The sequence below is a fragment of the Protopterus annectens genome, chromosome 1.part0 (assembly GCF_019279795.1).
Source record: "Protopterus annectens isolate FY-2018-M chromosome 1.part0, PAN1.0, whole genome shotgun sequence".
Lineage (NCBI taxonomy): Eukaryota > Metazoa > Chordata > Ceratodontiformes > Protopteridae > Protopterus > Protopterus annectens.
In genome coordinates, this window is record NC_056725.1 from 163,493,973 (window position 1) to 163,515,355 (window position 21,383).

A 21,383-nucleotide genomic window follows, 5' to 3' on the forward strand; every position below is an offset into this window, starting at 1 on the left:
TGAGCTCCTCAAACAGAGGGGGAATTGGCCCTCCATTGACCCCTCCGAGGATGAGTCGGTATACCTGGAGGCTTTTGGATCCCGACCCTCCACCTCCTGGGTGTCTCCGCCTTTCGACCCACTCATGCAGGTAGTGGCTCGTAAGGCGTGGGCTCCAGATTCTGTGGAACCTGTCCCCAGAAGACCATCCAAATTCATTACGGCCCCTTTGGACAAACAGTTCCTTTCCAAGGGTGTTCCGGTGGATGCTATGGTGGTGGCGGCTGCCACTAAGAAGGAATTGGCGGATCCTTCAGTACCTGTCCATCCTCCTAATAAGGACTCTAGGACCATGGACAGGTATGGAAAGCGGATGTTTTCTTCAGCGACCTTTGCTATGCGTTCGCTGAATTATCTTTGTCACTTCACCAGGCTTCAACGTGATGTTCTCAAGGAACTGGGAGAAGTTGTCCAGGATCCTTCTGCTGCTGGGGCTCAGGAAAAGATTGCCTCGCAGCTGGCTATCCTGAATTCCATATCTAACTCCTCCATGCGGCTCATATCCTATGCGGCCGTTGGAGCGAGCAGGGCCGCAGGCACAGGAGTTGCTCTTAGACGCCAAGCCTGGATGCGGCTTTGTAATTTTGCGGACCCCTTTAAGGCGTCCTTCACTAATACCCCCTTTGATGGTTCGGCTTTGTTCGGACCTCAGGTGAAGGATACCTTGACCAGGTGTGAGCAGGACGGTAAAACTCTTTCTGCCGTTGGAGTCCAGTTTTCCACTCCTTCTAGACCATACCCCAAGGGTCAGAAGGGGAAGATGTGGTTCCGTAAAGCCCAAGGAGCTACACGGACACACGTGGTCAGTTTACCCCAGAGGCAGAGGGGTAACAATAATAGCGCCGCCCTAGAGGCAGGGGGTCCTCAGAACCAGGGCAACAGGGAGTCTCTTCCTGAGAAGCCCTTTCAGCATCCCTGAGGTGTTGCCCAACTGTCCACCCTTGGAGGCAGTCGGGGAAGGATTTCGCTGTACCCAGTAGCCTGGCAATCCCTATCTCAAGAGATGTGGGTACAGTCGATTATATCCGAGGGTTACAAAATCCCCTTGAAAGGTTTCCGTACCTCTTCAATCCCTTCCAGACATCTCACCCGGTCAAAGGGATTTGGCAGAACAGGAGGTTTCAAAGCTCCTAGAAAAAGAGCCGTCCAGACTGTGCCAGCAGACCAGGTAGGATCCGGCGTCTACTCCAGATTCTTTTGGTCCCCAAAGGACGGAGATTGGAGACCAATATTAGACCTGAGCGATCTGAACAGATTTGTCAAGAAGGCAAGATTCGGATGGTCACGCTTCAGTCCATTCTGCCCTTTCTGGGCAAGGACAACTGGATGTGCTCTATAGACCTTCAGGATGCGTACTATCACATAAAGATTCACAGGCGCTCCAGAAGGTTTCTCCGCTTTCGGCTAGGGACCAGTCATTACCAATTCAGTGCCCTGCCCTTTGGCCTCACTTCAGCCCCCAGAGTGTTTACCAAATGCATGGCAGTGGTCACAGCTCATCTGAGACGTCGAGGATTCCAGGTGTTTCCCTATTTGGACGACTGGCTCCTCTCCGCCACCACCAAGTGTCAGCTTCTTCACTCCAGAGACTACACTCTACAGCTTTGCAGGAGTTTGGGAATTTCAGTAAACTTCGAAAAATCTTCTCTGCTGCCTTGCCAATCTATCACCTTTATAGGCGCAGAGTTAAACACCGTCAAAATGTTAGCCAGACTAACAGATCAAAGAATTCTGGACATCCAAAAATTTGTTCGGCTTCTTTTGCAAAGCAACAAGATCAAAGCCAGATTTATACTGAAGGTTCTAGGTCTTATGGCTGCGGCCATTGTTCTTCTACCACTGGCTCGCTTCCACATGCGTCTTCTGCAGTGGATGCTATTCACGCAGTGGTCGTACCAGATGAGGCACGAAATCTTGGTAACACAGTCGTGCTGAGCTCATCTGAACTGGTGGATATCTTCCCCTCTTCTTCATCAGGGCCGACCCTTTATTCCCCTCCTCCAGTTGCCACAGTCACTACGGATGCCTCTCTGATCGGGTGGGGGGGGCATTATCAGGGCAGGATGGTCCACGGGACGTGGCAACCCATAGAATACCATCTGCACATAAATGTCCTGGAGATGAGAGCAGTGCTTTTAACGTTGCAAGCCCTCAGCGACTTTCTTCCCACGGGGACTATTGCAGTACAGACGGACAACATGTCCGTAGTCTGGTACATCAACAAGCAGGGCGGGACCAGGTCCTATCCGTTATGTCGAGAAGCTCTCAGACTTTGGCAGTGGGCGATCTCTTCTCAGCGGTTTCTGATAGCAGCGCACATCCCCGGCAGGTCCAACCTATTAGCGGACAGGCTGAGCAGATCCATTCTGATGCCTCACGAGTGGTCTCTCAATCAATCTGTAGTGGATCAGATCTTTCTGAAGTGGGGCACTCCTTGTTGCGATCTTTTTGCTACTCCTCAAAACAACAAGTGCCCCGATTTCTTCACTCTCTTTCCCCTTCCAGGCCAACCTCTGAGAGACTCTCTAACCCAGGATTGGCCCGGGGACTTCTGCACGCTTTTCCTCCTTTTCCCTTGATTCCACAAGTCATTCAGAAAGCCACCGTTTTGAGAGCCAAGTTGATCCTCATTGCCCCATATTGGCCTCGACAAATTTGGTTTCCGTCTCTGCATAGTCACCTTCTGGTGCAGCCCTGGCATCTGGACCCAGTTCCGGATCTCTTGATCCACCAATCGGGTCAGCAGCACCGGGCCATTCATTCTCTCAACCTCACTGCTTGGTTGCTCCACTTCCTACCCTAGCCAGGCTACCGATGATTTCGGACTCAGTCAGAGACATTTTAGTCTCTTCCTTGAAGTCGTCCACTAGGACTGTTTATGCTAGCAAGTGGTGACGTTTTTCTATTTGGGCGAATTCCAGAAATATTGACCCCTTTACTCCTCCTGTACATTCGGTTTTAGATTTCCTGGCGGAGGTTTTTCATTCAGGATCCTCGTCATCTACAGTCAAAGTACAACTGGCTGCTATTTCTAAGTATCATGTTGGCCTGCATGACAATAACATTATGTCTCATAGGTTATGCAAGGCCTTTCTCAGAGGAGTTTTCCTCCTAAAACCACCTATAAAGCATCCTCCTCCGCAATGGGATCTAAACTTAATGTTGGCATCCTTGATACTACCTCCCTTGAACCGTCTGCTTCATGTTCTTTGAAGTTATTGACCTGGAAAACTATATTTTTACTGGCTGTCACTTCTGCAAGAAGGGTTTCGAGATTCAAGCTCTCTGCATCCGTTCCCCTTATTTGGTTTTTCATAAGGACAGGGTATCATTAAGAACTAACCCTTCCTTTCTTCCCAAAGTCGTATCTCAAACCAACATTAACCAATCTATAGATCTACCAGTCTTTTTCCCAAACTATTCCGACAGAGCTGAACAGAAACTGCATTTTTTGGATGTCCATCGTCAGCTCAGGTACTACTTGCATAGAACTAAACAATTCAGAAAATCGGACCAATTATTTGTCTCCTATGCAGAAAACAGGATAGGTCTTCCAGTATCTAAAGTGACCTTATCCAGATGGTTGACTTCCACTATTTCCTATGTGTACTCTCTCAGAGGCAAGCAGCTATCTTCTAAGCCAAAAGCACACTCAACCAGGAGTCTATCCACTTCTGCAGCTTTTCAGGATAGACTACCCATTGATACCATTTGTGCAGCAGCTACTTGGGCTACGCCCCATACCTTTGTCTCTCATTACAAGTTGGACTTGGCCTCCAGAGATAGGGCCAGTTTTGGTTCCACAGTTCTCAAGAGTCTGTTCCATTGAGCCACCCGGGATACAGGTGCTAGGGACGCGGTCCCATCCAGCAAGAATGAAGGCGAGATTGACAACTTAACATTTAGAAGTTATGTACCTACCATAACGTTCCATGTTAGTTGTCTTCTCTCGCCTTCTTTCTTGCATCCCTCCCTCCATCCCCCTGGCCTGGACAGATCTTGAAGAGTTCCTTTTAGGTTGTTTCCTCCAGAGCCTTCATATGAGGACTTCTATTAGGAACTTGTGTTCCTAATTCTGTTAGGATAGTCTTTAGCAGGGTAGGTTAGCTACCAAACGAGATCTGAGGTAGTTCCGCCTTGCATCATGGGATATAGGGTTGCCTCGAGCTGGTAAAAGGAGTTCCTAAGCTAAAGCAAGTGCCGAGGGGCTCCGAACCCATCCAGCAAGAAAGAAGGCGAGAGAAGACAACTAACATGGAACGTTATGGTAGGTACATAACTTCTAATTATAGAGTACAACACCTCTTTTAGTATGTACCTCACAAGACATCTACAACAACTGGAAAGGCCGCAGAAATACCTCACAAAGAGGATTACCAGCCTCAAACAGATGCCCTACGCAGACCGTCTAAAAAAGCTCCAGCTTTACTCCGTCGCATATTGCTTATTCAGAGGCACTCTCTGCCAAACATATAAAGCTATGTCAAACCCAGAGCTGTTGGACATGCTCCAATTAAAGAAATTCCAATCCCTCCGAGCTACACTCTCTAGGGACCTAAACCTTGTCACCACAGTAAACAGAACATGCTGGAGGGATAGATTCCTGTCCCAGAGACTTCCCATACTCTGGAACAAACTACCTATCTATATCAAAGTTCCTCATTAACACTCTTCAAGAAAAATCTTGATGATTGGATGGGAAATAGTAAATTCACCCCAAGGATCACCTCTGTGGCTCTGCTCGACAGAGGCACAGGAAAATAATTTTCTTGGGTGGCGAAAGCCAGGGTACCTTTTTGGCTAGGCTTGTATAGGCCCTAGGGCCGACAGCCTAGTACCTGTCTATGAACCTATACTGACACAAATTTGATGGAGTCATATCCAGAGTTTGGAGATTACTAATGTCTTTGTTTATAAGTTCCATGATGATACATTCCATGACCTTGCAGACCAGGCTCGTTAGGCTAATGGGGTGGTAGTTCCCAGGGTCCATGGTGGCTCCTATAATATCAGCTGCAAGACCATTTGTTCTTCCACCACTAAAGGATATGGTCATAACGTATGCTTTCCTTCTTGGGTGGGTGTGGGCATTTTGAAGGGAAGACAGTCCAGGGTATCTGGTCGACAGAGGCCAGTCTTCACATCAATGTCTTGGAGATGATGGTGGTCCTGTTTGCATTGCAGGCCTTCCAAGACCTCCTTCCCAAGGATGTGATCTTAGTGCAAAAGGACAATATGTCTGTTGTGTGGTATCTGAACAAACAGGGAGAACCCAGTGTTATCCTCTTTGTCTGGAAACCATGAGTACCTGGTTATGGGAGATTTCTTCCAAACAATTTCTGGTAGCAAAGCTCATCCTGGGGAAGTGCAACATTTTAGTAGATGGTCTGAGCAGGAACGTTTTTCTTCCACACAAGTTATTCCTAAATCTGAGAGTTGCTGCTTGGATATTTCTGCACTGGGGCACTCAGTGTTGCGATCTGTTTGCCTCCCCCATCTAACACCAAGTGCAGGAGTTATTATGCCTTAATTCTCTGACAGGGGCAGTCACGCAGGGATGATCTTCTGTATGCTTGGCCCCTGGGTCTTCTATACATATATATATATATATATATATATATATATATATATATATATATATATATATATATCCACATACATATCCTCCAATGCCATTCTAACTTTCACATTGGTAGAGGTAATATGCCAGTAGCATCTTTAAAGTTTTCAAATGCCTTCCTGTCCAGGATCCATTTCCTCTGTGGAATCTGCTCTTTATGGTTCAAGTCCTTGCTGGACCTCATTTTGAACTGTTGGCAATGGTTCCTTGAAATTTTTGTCTTGGAAGGTTCTGTCTTTGGTGGCTGTTACTTCAGCCAGGCAAGAGGTGCAAACCTTATTCACAGTACCTCCATACCTGTTTCTTCATAAGGACAGGGTGTCTTTCAGAACAGATCCTGCCTTTTTGCTTAAGATGGCTACAGAGAACAATTTGAATCAGAACATTCAGTTACTGGTGTTTTTCCTTGAGTTTTCTAATAAAAGGAGAATATTTACTTCATTGTCTTGATGTTCATAGGCATTTCAGATTTTATCTGGGTAGGACAAAGTCCTTCAGAAAGTCCAAACAGTTGTTTGTGTCTTTCTCTAAAGCCTAGGCCATGGAGTTATTTTACTCCTATTTGGGGGTCCTTGGTTTGAGTTATGCAGTGGAACAGTTTGAGAAGAGCAAACTCAATCTGAGGTTAGTCAGTCTGAGTTAGGCATTTTGGGTAGAAGTAGCCGAGCTGGGGGAGCTGAAGTCCTCCGGATATGGCTGGTCTTGGATCCAATTACCCACAGGTTGAAGTGGACAGAGAGACAGTACAGATCTATAATTATGGTAAGCACATAACTTTCATTTTTGAAATTCTTATAGTTTCAGTTTTAATGTCCTTTTATAAATTCTTCCTTAGAACTGAGAAAGAAGTCTTTGTCAGTTGGTAGCCTGGATCGTGAAGGGGTGAAGATTGAGACAGGAGATCAAGTGCTTGTAGCTGGACAGAAAAAGGGCATTGTACGGTTCTATGGGAAAACAGACTTTGCACCTGGTAAGTGCATTTTAAAATGAAGAATCAACCAAGTACATACATAACTGGGTAAGTTTGTGACCTTGAAAATGTTTGATTATATGTGTTTTGCTGCAAAGATTTGCTTCACTGAGGGCAAGGGATGTTTTTCAGGTACCTTCAGTTTTGATTAGTTTTATTGTTATGATCTGAATTTTGTTGCATTAGGTTTTTGAAAGTACGAGTTTGGTTTTACAAATTAATTAAGAAAGACAGAAACAGACTAAATTATTTTGTTTCAGATTAACTTTTGAAGGGAATTAAACCGGCAGGACCTTCACTCTTTACTTCTGTCAGTTTCTCAGTTTGTCCAAAAGGAGTAAATCTCCTTGGCAGACAAGGTTTTAGAGCCCTTGTGTTTTACATCATATTACTAATTGTTGGGTTTATAATTTCTGACCTACTCCAAGCCTCAAGAACTTTACTCATTCCACTGATATCAAACTATTATATATATAGTTTCTGGTTACTCTGTTGCTTAATGGTGGGGGTAGTGTGGGAGGATTTATCTACAGTTCATTCACTGAAGTAATATACTAAATACTAAACAGAGGCAGTATTTATGCATTCCGATGGATGTAATGTAAACTTTCACAAGCCTCCATACATGACTGCATCCATGCAGCATCCTGCGTCATTAGGTATATTCCTTATGGGTTGCTGTACCTCAGGTCTGTACAAGAAGGCAGTCCTGGAACAGTAGCATCCATACCCACATCCTGGGTTAGGAAAGCTGCCCACTTTGGCTTTATCTTTTTCCCTTGCTCCCAGTTGGCCCTAGTGATGGAATTACACTAATCATACACCAGTCACTAATAACAGCTAAAATATCAGTGCTGATGGGCTGATATTCTCTCAGCTGTCATTGCAAGAAATTGCTTGTTATTTTTACATAAAGGAAATCTATGCCTATTTCTTCTGTATCTTTCGTGTAGTCTTGAGTTTGGCATTTTATGAAGTATGACCATTTCATATTATATGGCTGTGGTTGCATTGACCATTCTGTAGTGACAGTAACTGTCATACGTGCCTGGGGTTTAACAGCACCACTTATTACTGATGTCTGTCAAGGCTTGGAGTGATTCCTGATACTTCTCCCTGCCTTACAATGATATAATCAGGAGATGGTCAGATGGAAACGTTTCACTCCATGAATTATTTGGTGAGATCTCACTATAACCGCTTACAGGAGGCAGGACAGGCATAAGGTAATGTTACGGATCCCATCTCAAAGAATTAGAGATCTGACTTCTCTTTTCATTTCTCTTCTTAGTCAGCAGCTCTCAACTCATTACCCACTAGCTCTTAGTCTTCATTTCAGACCTTAGCCTCATTGTTTACACTCAGTCATACACCAGGCAAATGAGAGGACTTGTGGGAAGACTCCTCCATGGATTCTGCTTCTGAGAGCATGTTATAACATCTGCATAGGGTTCATCTGCTGAAGATATAGGCTTATCAGCTGGATCCCCACTGCCAAAGTAAGTTGTGATGCTAATCCCGCAAATAATGCTTATCCACATGGTCTTTTCATGAGCAGTGGCAATTTTGCGTGTGTTTGTTGGGGGACTGCCCATCCTATGCTACATCCTGCAGTCCTGTTATAGCCTTGCATTCACTACACAATGCCATCTGACTATAAGAATCTTTTCTCATTTTGGTAAAAACTGAGCGTTTGTGTTCCATTACAAAAATTACCTTTTGAGCTAGGCAGGATTATCTGATACAAGGCCAGGTATCCAAAGATCTGGTATTTCCTGTAGCAGGCCTAAGTCTCTCGTATGTTGATTCTGCTGGTGAAGGCCACTCTTGTGTTGAGTGAGGTGATGACCTTAGGAGTAGATCTTCAAGAAATGAGTACTGTAGTAGTTGAATAACTTATGGGTACACTTTGCCTTCAGATTTTTCACTGTCCTTATAAAGTTTCCTGGCGTTACCCAGAGTACCACCAGTCTGTGCTGTCTTTGGCCTTTCATGATGCTTCATTGACATCAGTATTGAATGTCTCATTTTGAAAACTGATGTAGGTTCAGTCTATATAATCTCTTAGCATTCATAAAAGCTATGAAGAAATTTCCCAGCTTTCTTTCAAGTGGTGTTTCAAACTGTTTAAAATCATTTTCCTGATTTCAGTGGAGTGTATTTTGCTTGTAATTTGATAATATATGTTTTGTATCTTTTTACTAGGACCATTTTTGGGTATTTTTCTGTATTTTCTATGTCTTTAGCATGAAGTCCTCTTAAAATGTGTGACTTTGTAGACGGTTCCTTTTCCACACAAAGTGTATTTGTTTAGGAATTGCTGCAATATCAGCAATATAGAAATTGCATGGCTGCTAATGAAAACAGAAGATGTTAAGTTGTCAATCTCACCTTCATTCTTGCTGGATGGGTTCGGAGCCGATCCTCGGCTCCGACTCGGCACTTGCTAAGCTCGAGAGCTAATTTTACCAGCTCGAGGCAACCCTATATCCCATGATGCAAGGCGGAGACTACCCAGATCTCGTTTGCCGCTTCGCTAACGAGGTGCCTTCTTTTACCAACTCCAGGTAAGGGACTAGATATAAGACTTTCATCTACCCCCCTTTAAATTTATATATATATTTGTTTTTTGTTAACCTTAATGCTTACTTTAACCCTATTCCCGTTAGTGTTCCCTTTTTTTTGAGTTATTTATCCCCTTTCCCTAGCTTAGGCCTTAGGCTTTCCCCTCCCTAAATTGTTTCCTGTCAGGGATTGTTTGTGTATGACTGTGTGTTATTCCTGTTTATTTTAAATTGTTGGATTGGGTGATTTTGTGTGTGTGTGTTAGTGTATTGTGTTTCCTCGACACAGTTATGTCGAAGGACACTAAGGTCTCAGGCTTCAAGAAGTGTGACTCGTGCTGTCAGAAGATGTCTCTTACAGACGGTCACACTTCTTGTGTTTATTGCCTGGGACCTTTGCACCTGCAGGACTCTTGTGCTATCTGTCTTGCCTTCAGCCCAAGAGTCCTGCAGGAGCGAAGAAATAAGTTGATTTTAAGGGGCTTATTAAAGCCCGAGAGCTCCCTGACTAAGTTGGCGCCGGGGAAGCCCTCGAAACCTGTTAAGCCTTCGGCTGAGAGTTCCAAGCCGTCGGCTTCTGGTTCACCCTCACCAGGGTCGAGATCGGCTCCATCCGGCGCCGATACTGCCCAATCTAGACATTCAGTGTCGGCTCCGGCTGGAGCCGACGTATCCTCAGCTCCGTTGGCTCCATCGATCTCAAAAAAGAGATCTCGATCCCCTTCATTAGAGTCGATACGTTCAGCTCCGAGATCACCCCTGCTCTTGGAGCGGAGCCATCGGAGCCGTTCTTCTCGGTCGTCCAGGCTGTCTGATCACGACCTCGAGAGAGTGGTGAGTAGACTATTAAAGTCTCAGGCATTGGCCCAAATACTCCATAGCCCGTCTCAACAGACGGTAGCTGTTTCACATCCACCAAACATTCCTCTTTCGACTCTCTTACAGAGCTCGGAGCCAGAGCTCCTCGGAACCGTTACCGTTGTAGCTTCGGAGCCGATACCACCCCTTTCGGCTTCATCGTCCTCTGCTCCGATTTCCTCCTTGAGGCCTTCATTGGAGGGATCCAGGCGTCTAGTCTCTCTCGTCGGCTCCGAGGGGCCGAGTGGCATCGGACCCTTGTCTGACCCCAATGTCCTTCAAGGATGCATCTGCAGTCCTAACATATGGGTTGTCCTGCCTCAGGCAGCCCTTCGGTCGGCCAGATTCCAAAGTCTGGGTCTGGCCTCGGCTGATGTCGCACTTCACCCGACGTCATAGCTGCTGTTTATTGCGTATAAAGGTATCAGCCGACGCCATTTTCCTCAGTCTTTCTTGCCGCGCGGTGCCCGAAGCAGAAGCTGTTCGCAAGTGCCAGTCGGTCAGATCCAAAGATTTCTACTACCGAAGACTTCTAAAAAGCTAAGTACCCCGTTGGGGACTCTTTCTTGCCTCAGCCGATGTCAGACAAAGTAAATAATTGTTTAACTTGTGGGAAACAAATACCTCATAAGGATTTCCACTCTTACTGCCTTCCTTGCTTAGGCCCAGAACACGACGTATCAGCTTGTCTAGCCTGTGCTTACTTCAACCGACGGACTCTTAGACGTCGGTCGGAGTTTGCAGAGGAGTTTTTTGGTCCCGCTTTTGCATACAAAATGCCGTCGGAGACTCCGACTACTCAATTAGCTAAAAAGCGCAAGGAAAAGGACCGACATTCGCGGCCCGCGGTTTCAGCTGAAACCACGGTTAGGCCAACCGTGAATGTCTCGGTTTCAGCTGAAACCGAGCCCCCGGTTCTTCCTTCGGCCGAAAGCATGCTTCCGATAGCCGAGGCCTCACAGAGCATGGCTGAATCTGCTGCTGAATTTACTGCTACAGAAGCAGGCACCCAGGATTTATCAGACACTATTCCTTTAGACATAACTACCCCTGCACGTGGGGCTGCTAGACCCCCTGCTTCCATGTCTATCAAGGCTTTTGCCAGGGCTAAGGCAGCTAAATCTTCTAAGGCCTTGCCTGCCAAAACACCTTCACATAGGCCTACCTCTAGTTCCCAAATACTCAGCCTGGCTGAGGATCTCATTTCTTTGATCAGAGGATCCCAACCTCACCCAGACAGGGCCTCTCAGCCCCCTCCAGACAAGAGGCCTAGGACTGAACCCCCAGAACCTGTCTCTACAGATTATTCCTCGGATGACTCAGACCTTTCAGACCCTCATGAAGGCCCATATTCTCCTTATGAGGATTCTGATGCAGAAGACTCCATTCCTTCTGCTTCTCCTCCAGAAGAATTTTCCTTTGGGGAAACCTTGCATGCTATGAGGGAACACTTCCAATGGCAGGGCCAGGATTATTCAGATTCAAGGAAAAGGCTAAGGACTTTATTACACTTACCACAGCATAGGCCTTTAGCCATTCCGCCAGTACTAACAGTTGTTGATGATGCATATAATGATGCCTGTACTGCTCCTGATTCTCTTCCTCCGGCCCCTGCCAAGCCAGACAGATATTACAGGGTCCCGGACACACACTACCATTTGTATAAGGCTCCTGTTGCAGACCCTGAAACCATTTCACAGGGCCCTAAAGGTGTGGCAGCTGCCTCTGCCAAAAACCCTCTTCCCTCTGAAAGGGAATCTAGAGCATTAGAGAGATGGGGTAAAAAGGTTTATACTTCTGCTACTCTTTCGGCCAGGGCATTGAACTGTCAATTTCACATGATTCAGTACCAGGAATTTTTGTTAGACCAGCTAAATAAAAAACTATCTTCTCCTGAACCTTTAGACCGCAAGTCCCTTCAGGATTTGGTACATAACTCTCAGCAGGTCAGTAACCATTTCTTAAAATGTGGCTATGATGCACTGGAAGCTTCCTTTAGATCAGCGGTGACTGGAACAGTGATTCGAAGGCATGCCTGGTTAAAAGAACAATCCTTACCAGACCATGTTAAGTCAAAACTCCTAGATGCTCCCATGGAGAAACAAAGTTTGTTTGGCTCCCCTGCACAGGAGGTTCTAAAAAAGGTGGAAGAAAAAGCAAAATCTGTCCAAACAGTCAAGGATTTCTTACAGGTCCAACCTCCGAGGTTTAGCAGAAATTGGCCTTCGAAGAATTGGTCCTTTCCAGACAACTCCAGAGCGCAGAGAGGCAGAAATAGACACCCAAGAGGCAGAGGTCAATCTAGGGGTGCCTACAGGGAACGTCAGTGGCAACCTACCAACCAAAGAAGTACTGCCACAGAATCAACTACAACCACTTCTACAGGGCAGACACAATGACTTGGCTCTAGTTCCGCCTACCAGGGAACAACTGGAAGCACCCTTGGGCAGAAAACTAGCCTTATACTCCGACAACTGGCATTACATTACAGGAGACAAATGGACTTTACAAACAATAGACAAGGGCTACAGGTTTCACTTCCATACTCTACCAAAAAAGAGAGGAATGCCAAACCTACCACCAAGCCAAAAAACAGACGCTCTAAGAGAAATCAACAACTTACTAAGGATGAGAGCTATAGAAGAGGTGCCACCTATGGAACAAGGCCAAGGATTTTACTCCAGGCTTTTCCTTGTACCAAGAAAAGAAAATCAATGGAGACCTATTCTAGATTTGTCCGCACTGAACACATACCTCATTGTTCCAAAATTCAAAATGCTGACCCTCCAGCAACTTCTTCCCATGCTGGGCAAGGAGTCTTGGCTGGTGACTCTAGATCTCAAGGAGGCATACCTGCACGTCCCTATACGACCAGATTGCAGAAGACACCTCAGATTTCTTGCAGGATCAGAGCATTATCAATTCTCAGCATTGCCTTTGGCTTATCTACTGCCCAGAGTATTCACGAAATGCCTGGCATCAGTAATTGCTCATTGCAGACTTCAGGGAATTCAGATTTACCCATACCTGGACGACTGCCTAATACAAGCGGACAACAAGGCAAAGTTAACAAAAGATTTGGAAAATGTCATACAACTGTTGCAAGCCTTGGGATACACAGTCAACATGCAAAAGTCAAGACTAGTACCATCCCAAAGGATAACATTCTTGGGTGCAGAATTAGACACATCAACTCAGATGGCTTTTCTCACAGAAGAAAAACAAAAGCAACTACCAGTCTACTTCATGACATTAACAACACAAACTCAGCTTACTGCAAGGAAAGTCCTGCAAGCCCTGGGCTACATGGCATCCTGCATAATATTGGTTCCGCATGCCAGGCTGCATATGAGAAAGCTACAATGGTATCTAAGGAATGTATGGTCTCAACACAAGCACAGTCTAGAAGCCCAGATTCCAATAATTCCATGCCTGAAGCAAGAATTCCTGTGGTGGGCTCAGGTCTGTCAGTTGAACAGAGGCTTGCCTTTCCACAAAACTCAGCCAAGCCAGACCATCACCACGGACGCCTCAGACCTAGGATGGGGGGCACACATGATGGACAAGTGTATACAAGGCCTATGGACCCAAGACCAGCTGAATCTACACATAAATCTAAAGGAGATGCTGGCAGTGAAACATGCGATCCAGGCATTCAGACCACTCCTTCAACAGGGTCATCTGCTGATAAGGACGGACAATACCACAGTCATGTGGTACATCAACAAACAGGGAGGTACACATTCATATCCTCTATGCCGGATGGCAATGGACCTGTGGAATGTGGCCCTGAACCTCAACATTCAACTTCAGGCCAGATTTGTACCAGGAAAAGAAAATTCTCTAGCAGACACCTTAAGCAGAACTACCACGGATGCTCACGAATGGATGCTGCATCCAGATATCTTCGAAGCCATAACAAAGAAATGGGGACTACCACAGATAGACCTGTTTGCCTCCCCACACAATCACCAATTGAAGAAATTCTGCACAAGAGCATACCACCCACTTGCTTGGAGGGTGGACTCCCTTTCCTTCAGCTGGAAAAACCTGACAGCATATGCATTTCCACCTCTTCCCTTGATGTACAAAGTTCTACTGAAGATCAGAGAGGATCAACCAAGGGTAATTCTGATAGCTCCAGACTGGCCGAGGCAACATTGGTACCTGCTACTGAGAAGCATGTCTCGGATACACGCATGGCATCTACCTCTATGTCCCTTACTACTAACACAGGACAACTACAAGATCCTACATCCAAACTTGAAAACACTGTAGCTAGCTGCTTGGAATATTGCATAAAACAAAATAACCCAGGTTTATCTCAGAGGGTTAAGGACATTATCCTGGAGGCACGCAGACCCTCCACAAGGAAGACTTATTCAGCCAAGTGGAAAAGATACCTCATTTGGAGTGCAGCAAAGGGAGAAAATGTCTCATTGGCAAACATAGCACACATCCTGGAATATTTAGCAGAGCTGTTCCACAATGGCCTGTCTTACTCCTCCATTAAGATTCATGCATCAGCAATTTCAGCAGAATACAACATGGATCCTCCTGTCTTCTCTCATCCTCTACTCAGGCAGTTCTTGAGAGGAATCAAAAATGTAAAGCCTCCAAGGAAACCACCTTTACCTACATGGGATCTCAACTTTGTGCTGGAAAAGTTAACACTTCCCCCTTTTGAACCAGCAGCAACAGCAGAATTACAATTCTTGTCTTGGAAAACTGCTTTCCTACTAGCAATCCCTTCAGCAAGAAGGGTATCTGAGTTACAGGCATTAATGGCAGTACAACCCTTCCTTATCTTCCATCAGGACAGAGCCTCTCTGAGAACCAACCCTACCTTTATGCCAAAAGTGGTCTCCAGAGTATCATTGAACCAAGCGATTCATTTACCTACATTCTTCCCCAACCCACAGAACAGGGGGGAAAGACTGCTACACACCTTGGATGTGCACAGACAATTACGCTACTATCTGGACAGAACTAAGACCAGCAGAAAAACTGACCAGCTTCTGGTAGCATATGCAACAGGAATGCAAGGAAAAGCAATTTCAAAACAGACAATCTCAAAATGGATAGGAAATTGCATTCGTTTTTGTTACTCTTTTCATGGAAAGACAACTCCTGATAATATCAGACCTCATTCCACAAGAGCTACAGCCACCACTACAGCTTTCCTATGAGGAGTGGCTACCAAAGACATTTTAGAAGCTGCTACTTGGAGCTCCGTGCATACATTTGCCAAGCATTACAATCTTCCCTTATACTCTAGATCCGAGCAGGTTTTGCAACTGCTGTTTTGCAAGGGATCTTAACTACACCATCTTTATCTTAGTGCCTCCTCCCCCAGTTTGGCTATGGTATTCTACCCATATGTTAGGACTGCAGATGCATCCTTGAAGGACATAGTACAGTTTTGTACCTACCATAAATGTAGATGTCCGATAGGTATGCATCTGCAGTCAGGATTACCCACCCTCCTTCCCTCTGTGGTACTCCTAGGGTATTTACCCTCTTTTTAGCTAACTGGGGAATCTATTATGTATTTGTTTGTATATATGTATATATATATATTTTTTATATTGTTTGCTCTCTACTGTTTGGAATTATTTGCATTTATCCAAATTTAGCCTTACTAGAGGGCACCTGGCATCTGGGGCAAGAAACACTGAGGAAAATGGCATCGGCTGATGCCTTTATACCCAATAAACAGCAGCTATGACGTCGGGTGAAGTGCGACATCAGCCGAGGCCAGACCCAGACTTTGGAATCCGGCCGACCGAAGGGCTGCCTGAGGCAGGACAACCCATATGTTAGGACTGCAGATGCATACCTATCGGACATCTACATTTATGGTAGGTACAAAACTGTACTTTCTCCCTCTCGGAGCTTCGGCGTTGGTGAGCTCGGCCCCGACATCTGCCTCGGAACCTTCCCTCTCGGTGAGGCCTGGGGTTCCTATATCTTCGGAGCGGGAAGTTTCTGGTCTCTCTGACGGGGGAGCCTTTGAGGTTATGAGGAGTGTACTAGCCCCTGGGCTTAGTCAACGGACAGTTCCATCAGCTCCTCCCACTACAGTGCCTGCTGACGTCTCTTCCCACTCTCTTGCTCCCGGACCGAGAAATCCAACGCCTCAGGTTTCCCCATTGGGAATATCTTCCTCTTCCGAGGCTTCTCCTGATCCATCAGGTGAACCCCCATGTAAGAGGACATGTAAGAGGAAACATCTAGACTCCCCTGAGTCTACTACATCTGATACTGACCTGGATGAGTCGGAGGGATCCCCAAGGTCCTCCTCTGAGGATGTCTCATTCTCAGACATCCTTGAACTCCTTAAGCAGAGGGGGAACTGGCCCTCCCTTAATCCTTCCGAGGACGAGTCAGTATACCTGGAGGCGTTCGGATCTCGACCCTCCACCTCCTGGGTGTCTCCGCCTTTCGGCCGTCTTATGGAGGTAGTGGCTCATAAGGCGTGGATGGCTCCGGATTCGGTGGAACCTATCCCTAGGAGGCCTTCAAAATTCATTACAGCCCCACCAGATAGACAATATTTAACAAAGGGTGTCCCAGTTGATGCCATGGTGGTGGCTGCTGCCACCAAGAAGGAACTAGCTGATCCTTCAGTACCTGTCCATCCTCCTAACAAGGATTCTAGGACTATGGACAGGTGCAAGCGATTTTTCTTCAGCGACTTTTGCCATGAGATCGCTGAACTACTTGTGCCACTTTACCCGCCTTCAAAGAGATGTTCTTAAAGAGTTGGGAGAAGTTTTACAGGATCCGTCAGCTGCTGGGTCTCAGGATAAGATTAGCTCACAGCTAGGAATCCTTAACTCCATTGTTAACTCCTCCATGTGGCTCATTTCTTATGCAGCTGATGGAGCGAGTAGGGCCGCAGGCACAGGAGTGGCTTTAAGGCGTCAGTCCTGGATGCGGCTTTGTAATTTTGCAGACCCCTTCAAGGCGTCCTTCACAAACTCCCCCTTTGATGGTTCGACCTTGTTCGGACCTCAAGTGAAAGACACTTTGACTAGATGTGAACAAGATGGCAAGACTCTTTCTGCCGTAGGAGTCCGTTTCTCCACCCCTTCAAGACCTTACCCCAAAGGACAGAAGGGAGGGAAAATGTGGTTCCGCAAATCTCAAGGAGTCACGCCTGACGCACAAAGTCAGTTTACCCCCAGAGGCAGAGGGGGTAACAATAATAGACGCCACCCTAGGGGCAGAGGGGGTCCACAGAATCAGGGTAGCAGAGAGCCTCTTTCTGACAAACCCTTCCAGCATCCCTGAGATGTTGCCCGATTGTCCGCCTTTGGAGGCAGTCGGGGGAAAATTATCGCTGTACCCAGTAGCCTGGCTTTCCCTCTCTCAAGACAAATGGGTACAGTCAATTATATCCGAGGGTTACAAAATTCCCTTTATTCAAACCCCAATTCAGCAAAAGGGAACTAGCAGTACTAGAAATATCAAAACTGCTAGTAAAAAGAGCCATCCAGTCAGTCCCAGCAGACCAAATAGGATCCGGAATCTACTCAAGGTTCTTTTTAGTTCCAAAAAAGACAGGGGACTGGAGACCAATATTAGATCTGAGCAAACTAAACAAGTTTGTAAAGAAATCAAGATTCCGGATGGTCACGCTTCAGTCCATTCTGCCCTTTCTGGGCAAGGACAATTGGATGTGCTCGATAGATCTTCAGGATGCGTACTATCACATAAAAATTCACAGACGCTCCAGAAGATTTCTCGCTTTCGGCTGGGGACCAGTCACTTCCAATTCAGAGCCCTGCCCTTTGGACTCACTACAGCCCCCAGAGTGTTCACCAAATGTATGGCAGTGGTTACAGCTCACCTGAGACGTCAAGGATTCCAGGTGTTTCCATATATAGATGACTGGCTCCTCACTGCCGCCACCAGGCATCAACTTCTCCAAGCCAGAGATTACACCATTCACATTTGCAGAGAGCTAGGAATTTCTATAAATTTCGAAAAATCTGCCTTGTCGCCTTGTCAATCTATTACTTTTATAGGCACAAAATTGGACACCATACAACTTTCAGCAAAGTTAACAGACCAAAGGATCTTGGACATTCAAAGACACGTCCAGGTGATTCTTCTCAGCAACAAAATTCAGGCCAGATTTGCTTTGAAGGTATTGGGTCTTATGGCGGCCGCCATAACACTTCTTCCCCTTGCCCGCTTTTACATGCGTCTTCTACAATGGATGCTATTCACCCAATGGTCTTTTCAACAACTTCCCATGTGTCACGAGGTCATAGTAACTCCAACTTGCAAAAGGCATCTGACTTGGTGGATATCGTCCCCTCAAGTCCATCAGGGCAGACCTTTTGTTCCTTTTGCCCCGGTTGCCACGGTTACATCGGACGCCTCCCTGATCGGGTGGGGGGGGGCATTATCAGGGCAGAATGGTCCATGGCACTTGGCAACCTTTCGAATACCATCTACACATAAATGTCCTGGAGATGAGAGCGGTGCTTTTAACGTTGCAAGCCCTCAACGACTCTCTTCCCCTGGGAACTATTGCAATCCAAATGGACAATATGTCCGTAGTGTGGTATATCAACAAACAGGGTGGAACCAAGTCCTATCCTCTGTGTTGAGAGGCTCTCAGACTTTGGCAATGGGCAATCTCTTCTCACTGGTTTCTGATAGCAATGCTTATCCCTGGGAAATCCAACATCATAGCGGACAGATTGAGCAGAGCTATTCTCATGCCTCACGAGTGGTCTCTCAAACAATCAGTGACGGAAGAGATTTTTCAGAAGTGGAGCCTTCCTTGCTGCGACCTTTTCGCTACACCTCAAAACAGCAAATGCCCAGACTTCTTCTCTCTCTTCCCCCTTCCAGGCCACCCCCCCAGAGACGCTCTAACCCAAGATTGGCCCCGGGGACTTCTTTATGCTTTTCCCCCTATTCCGCTGATACCTCAGCTGATTCAGAAAGCAACCGCTTTGAGAGCCAAGTTGATTCTCATTGCCCCTTATTGGCCTCGACAGATATGGTTTCCGTTCCTACATCATTATCTCTTGGTACAGCCATGGCATCTGGACCCGGTTCCAGATCTTCTGACCCACCAGTCGGGTCAACAGCACCAATCCATACCTTCTCTCAACCTCACTGCTTGGTTGCTCCACTTCCATCCTTAGCCAGGCTTCCTATGATTTCTAATCCTGTCTGGGATATCATAGTAGCTTCCCTAAAATCTTCTACCAGAAAGATTTACACTAGTAAATGGCGACATTTCTCTTTCTGGGCAAAAGCTAGGAACATAGACCCCTATACTGCTCCAATTCATTCGGTATTGGACTTCCTAGCTGAGATTTTTCATTCAGGATCCTCTTCTTCCACAGTGAAAGTTCAACTGGCAGCCATTTCAAATTTTCATATAGGCCTTTTGGACCACAACATTGTCACATAAACTTTGCAAGGCATTCCTTCGAGGTATCTTTTTACTGAAACCTCCGATTAGAGACCCCCCACCACAGTGGGATCTAAATTTAATTTTAACATCCTTGATTCTTCCCCCTTTCGAACCTGCAGCTGCCTGTTCCTTGAAATTTCTTTCTTGGAAGACACTTTTTCTAGTCGCCATTACTTCTGCCAGGAGAGTATCTGAGCTTCATGCTCTCTGCATTCGTCCTCCCTATTTAATATTCCACAAAGATAGGGTATCTCTAAGGACTAATCCATCTTTCTTACCAAAAGTGGCATCGCAGACGAACCTAAATCAATCCATTGATCTTCCAGTGTTTTTCCCGAATTATTCTGATAGAGCGGAACAAAAGTTACATTGTCTTGATGTTCACCGCCAGCTCAGATATTATCTGGACAAAACTAAACTTTTTAGGAAATCTGATCAACTGTTTCTATCCTATGCAGAGAACAGGAAAGGCCTTCCAGTTTCCAAGGTAACTTTATCTAGATGGCTGTCTTCTGTGATCACTTACATTTATCAGCTCAGAGGCAAAGAGTTGATTTCTAAGCCAAAAGCCCATTCTACCAGAGCTCTAGCTACATCTACAGCTTTTCAAGCTAGACTTCCAATAGACACTATTTGTGCAGCAGCCACATGGGCCTCTCCTCATACCTTTGTTTCACATTACAAATTAGACTTGGCCTCCAGAGACAGAGCGAATTTTGGTTCCACCGTTCTCAAGAGTCTGTTCCATTGAGCCACCCAGGATAGAGGTGCTAGGGGCGTGGTCCCATCCAGCAAGAATGAAGGCGAGATTGACAACTTAACATTTAGAAGTTATGTACCTACCATAACGTTCCATGTTAGTTGTCTTCTCTCGCCTTCTTTCTTGCATCCCGCCCTCCATCCCCCTAGCCTGGTCAGACCGGGAAGATTATGCATCTTCTATTAAGAGGTTATTCCCTTTTCTAGCTGTTCAACTTCTAGTGTCACTAGATTAGGTTGATCCTTTCTAGAGGATTATGATGTTATTTAGTATTGTTATTTTTCTTCCTCCTCTTCAGTTGGAAGAAAATATTACTATTTCTTTAGCTACCAAACGAGATCTGGGTAGTCTCCGCCTTGCATCATGGGATATAGGGTTGCCTCGAGCTGGTAAAATTAGCTCTTGAGCTTAGCAAGTGCCGAGTCGGAGCCGAGGATTGGCTCCGAACCCATCCAGCAAGAAAGAAGGCGAGAGAAGACAACTAACATGTAACGTTATGGTAGGTACATAACTTCTAAATTTAAAACTTCCAGACCCATTTTTTAGGGACAAGTTGGAGGCACTGAGAATAAGACACAGCCTGACATAGTAACTTATGTAAGCGGACAGAATGCAATACAGGAAATACAGTCACCTGCCAGAGGGGAAAGAGAGAAAAAAATAACACCTCCAAAAATCCAGTCTTGACACAAAAGCAAGAAAAAAGAAATTCTGACCGTATAATCTGCAAGAGTGCTGCAAAAGGGCTGGAGTGAGCAGGGTATCTGCACTGGATGCCAAACTGTGGAGAACACAGGAAATTTAAGAGAAAAGTTTGACAGGTTGCAGTTAAACAGTTACAGTCACACATCTTGTAATCTGTCTAGAAGTCAAGCTAGCTATCTTTAAAAAAACAGAACATGCAGTTTACAGGCTGTATATAAGCAGTTCCAGTGCTGATCAAATAATGGCATTTTATAAACTGTCAAACAGTTATGCCATTATGATAGATTATAGATAGTGTGGAGTACGAAATTTCCTTGCTGATCTGAAAGACTGTCTGTTGCATCAGTCAGCAGAAAAGTTGGGGCACATTGATCATTTCAACAGTGGAAAGAGAATTATTCATTGAAGAAAGCGAACTGACA

The 21,383-nt window shown here is 45.8% G+C and overlaps 1 protein-coding gene across 2 annotated transcripts in view; it reads left to right on the plus strand.

The window, feature by feature from the left end:
- Nucleotides 1–21,383, plus strand: part of CLIP3 (CAP-Gly domain containing linker protein 3) — a 1,549,977-nt gene that overhangs the window by 1,086,781 nt on the left and 441,813 nt on the right. For both annotated transcript variants that reach the window (XM_044055010.1, XM_044054942.1), the window contains exon 10: nucleotides 6,495–6,629. In XM_044055010.1, the coding sequence (XP_043910945.1) occupies nucleotides 6,495–6,629 (135 nt within the window). The remainder of the gene's footprint in view (nucleotides 1–6,494; nucleotides 6,630–21,383) is intronic.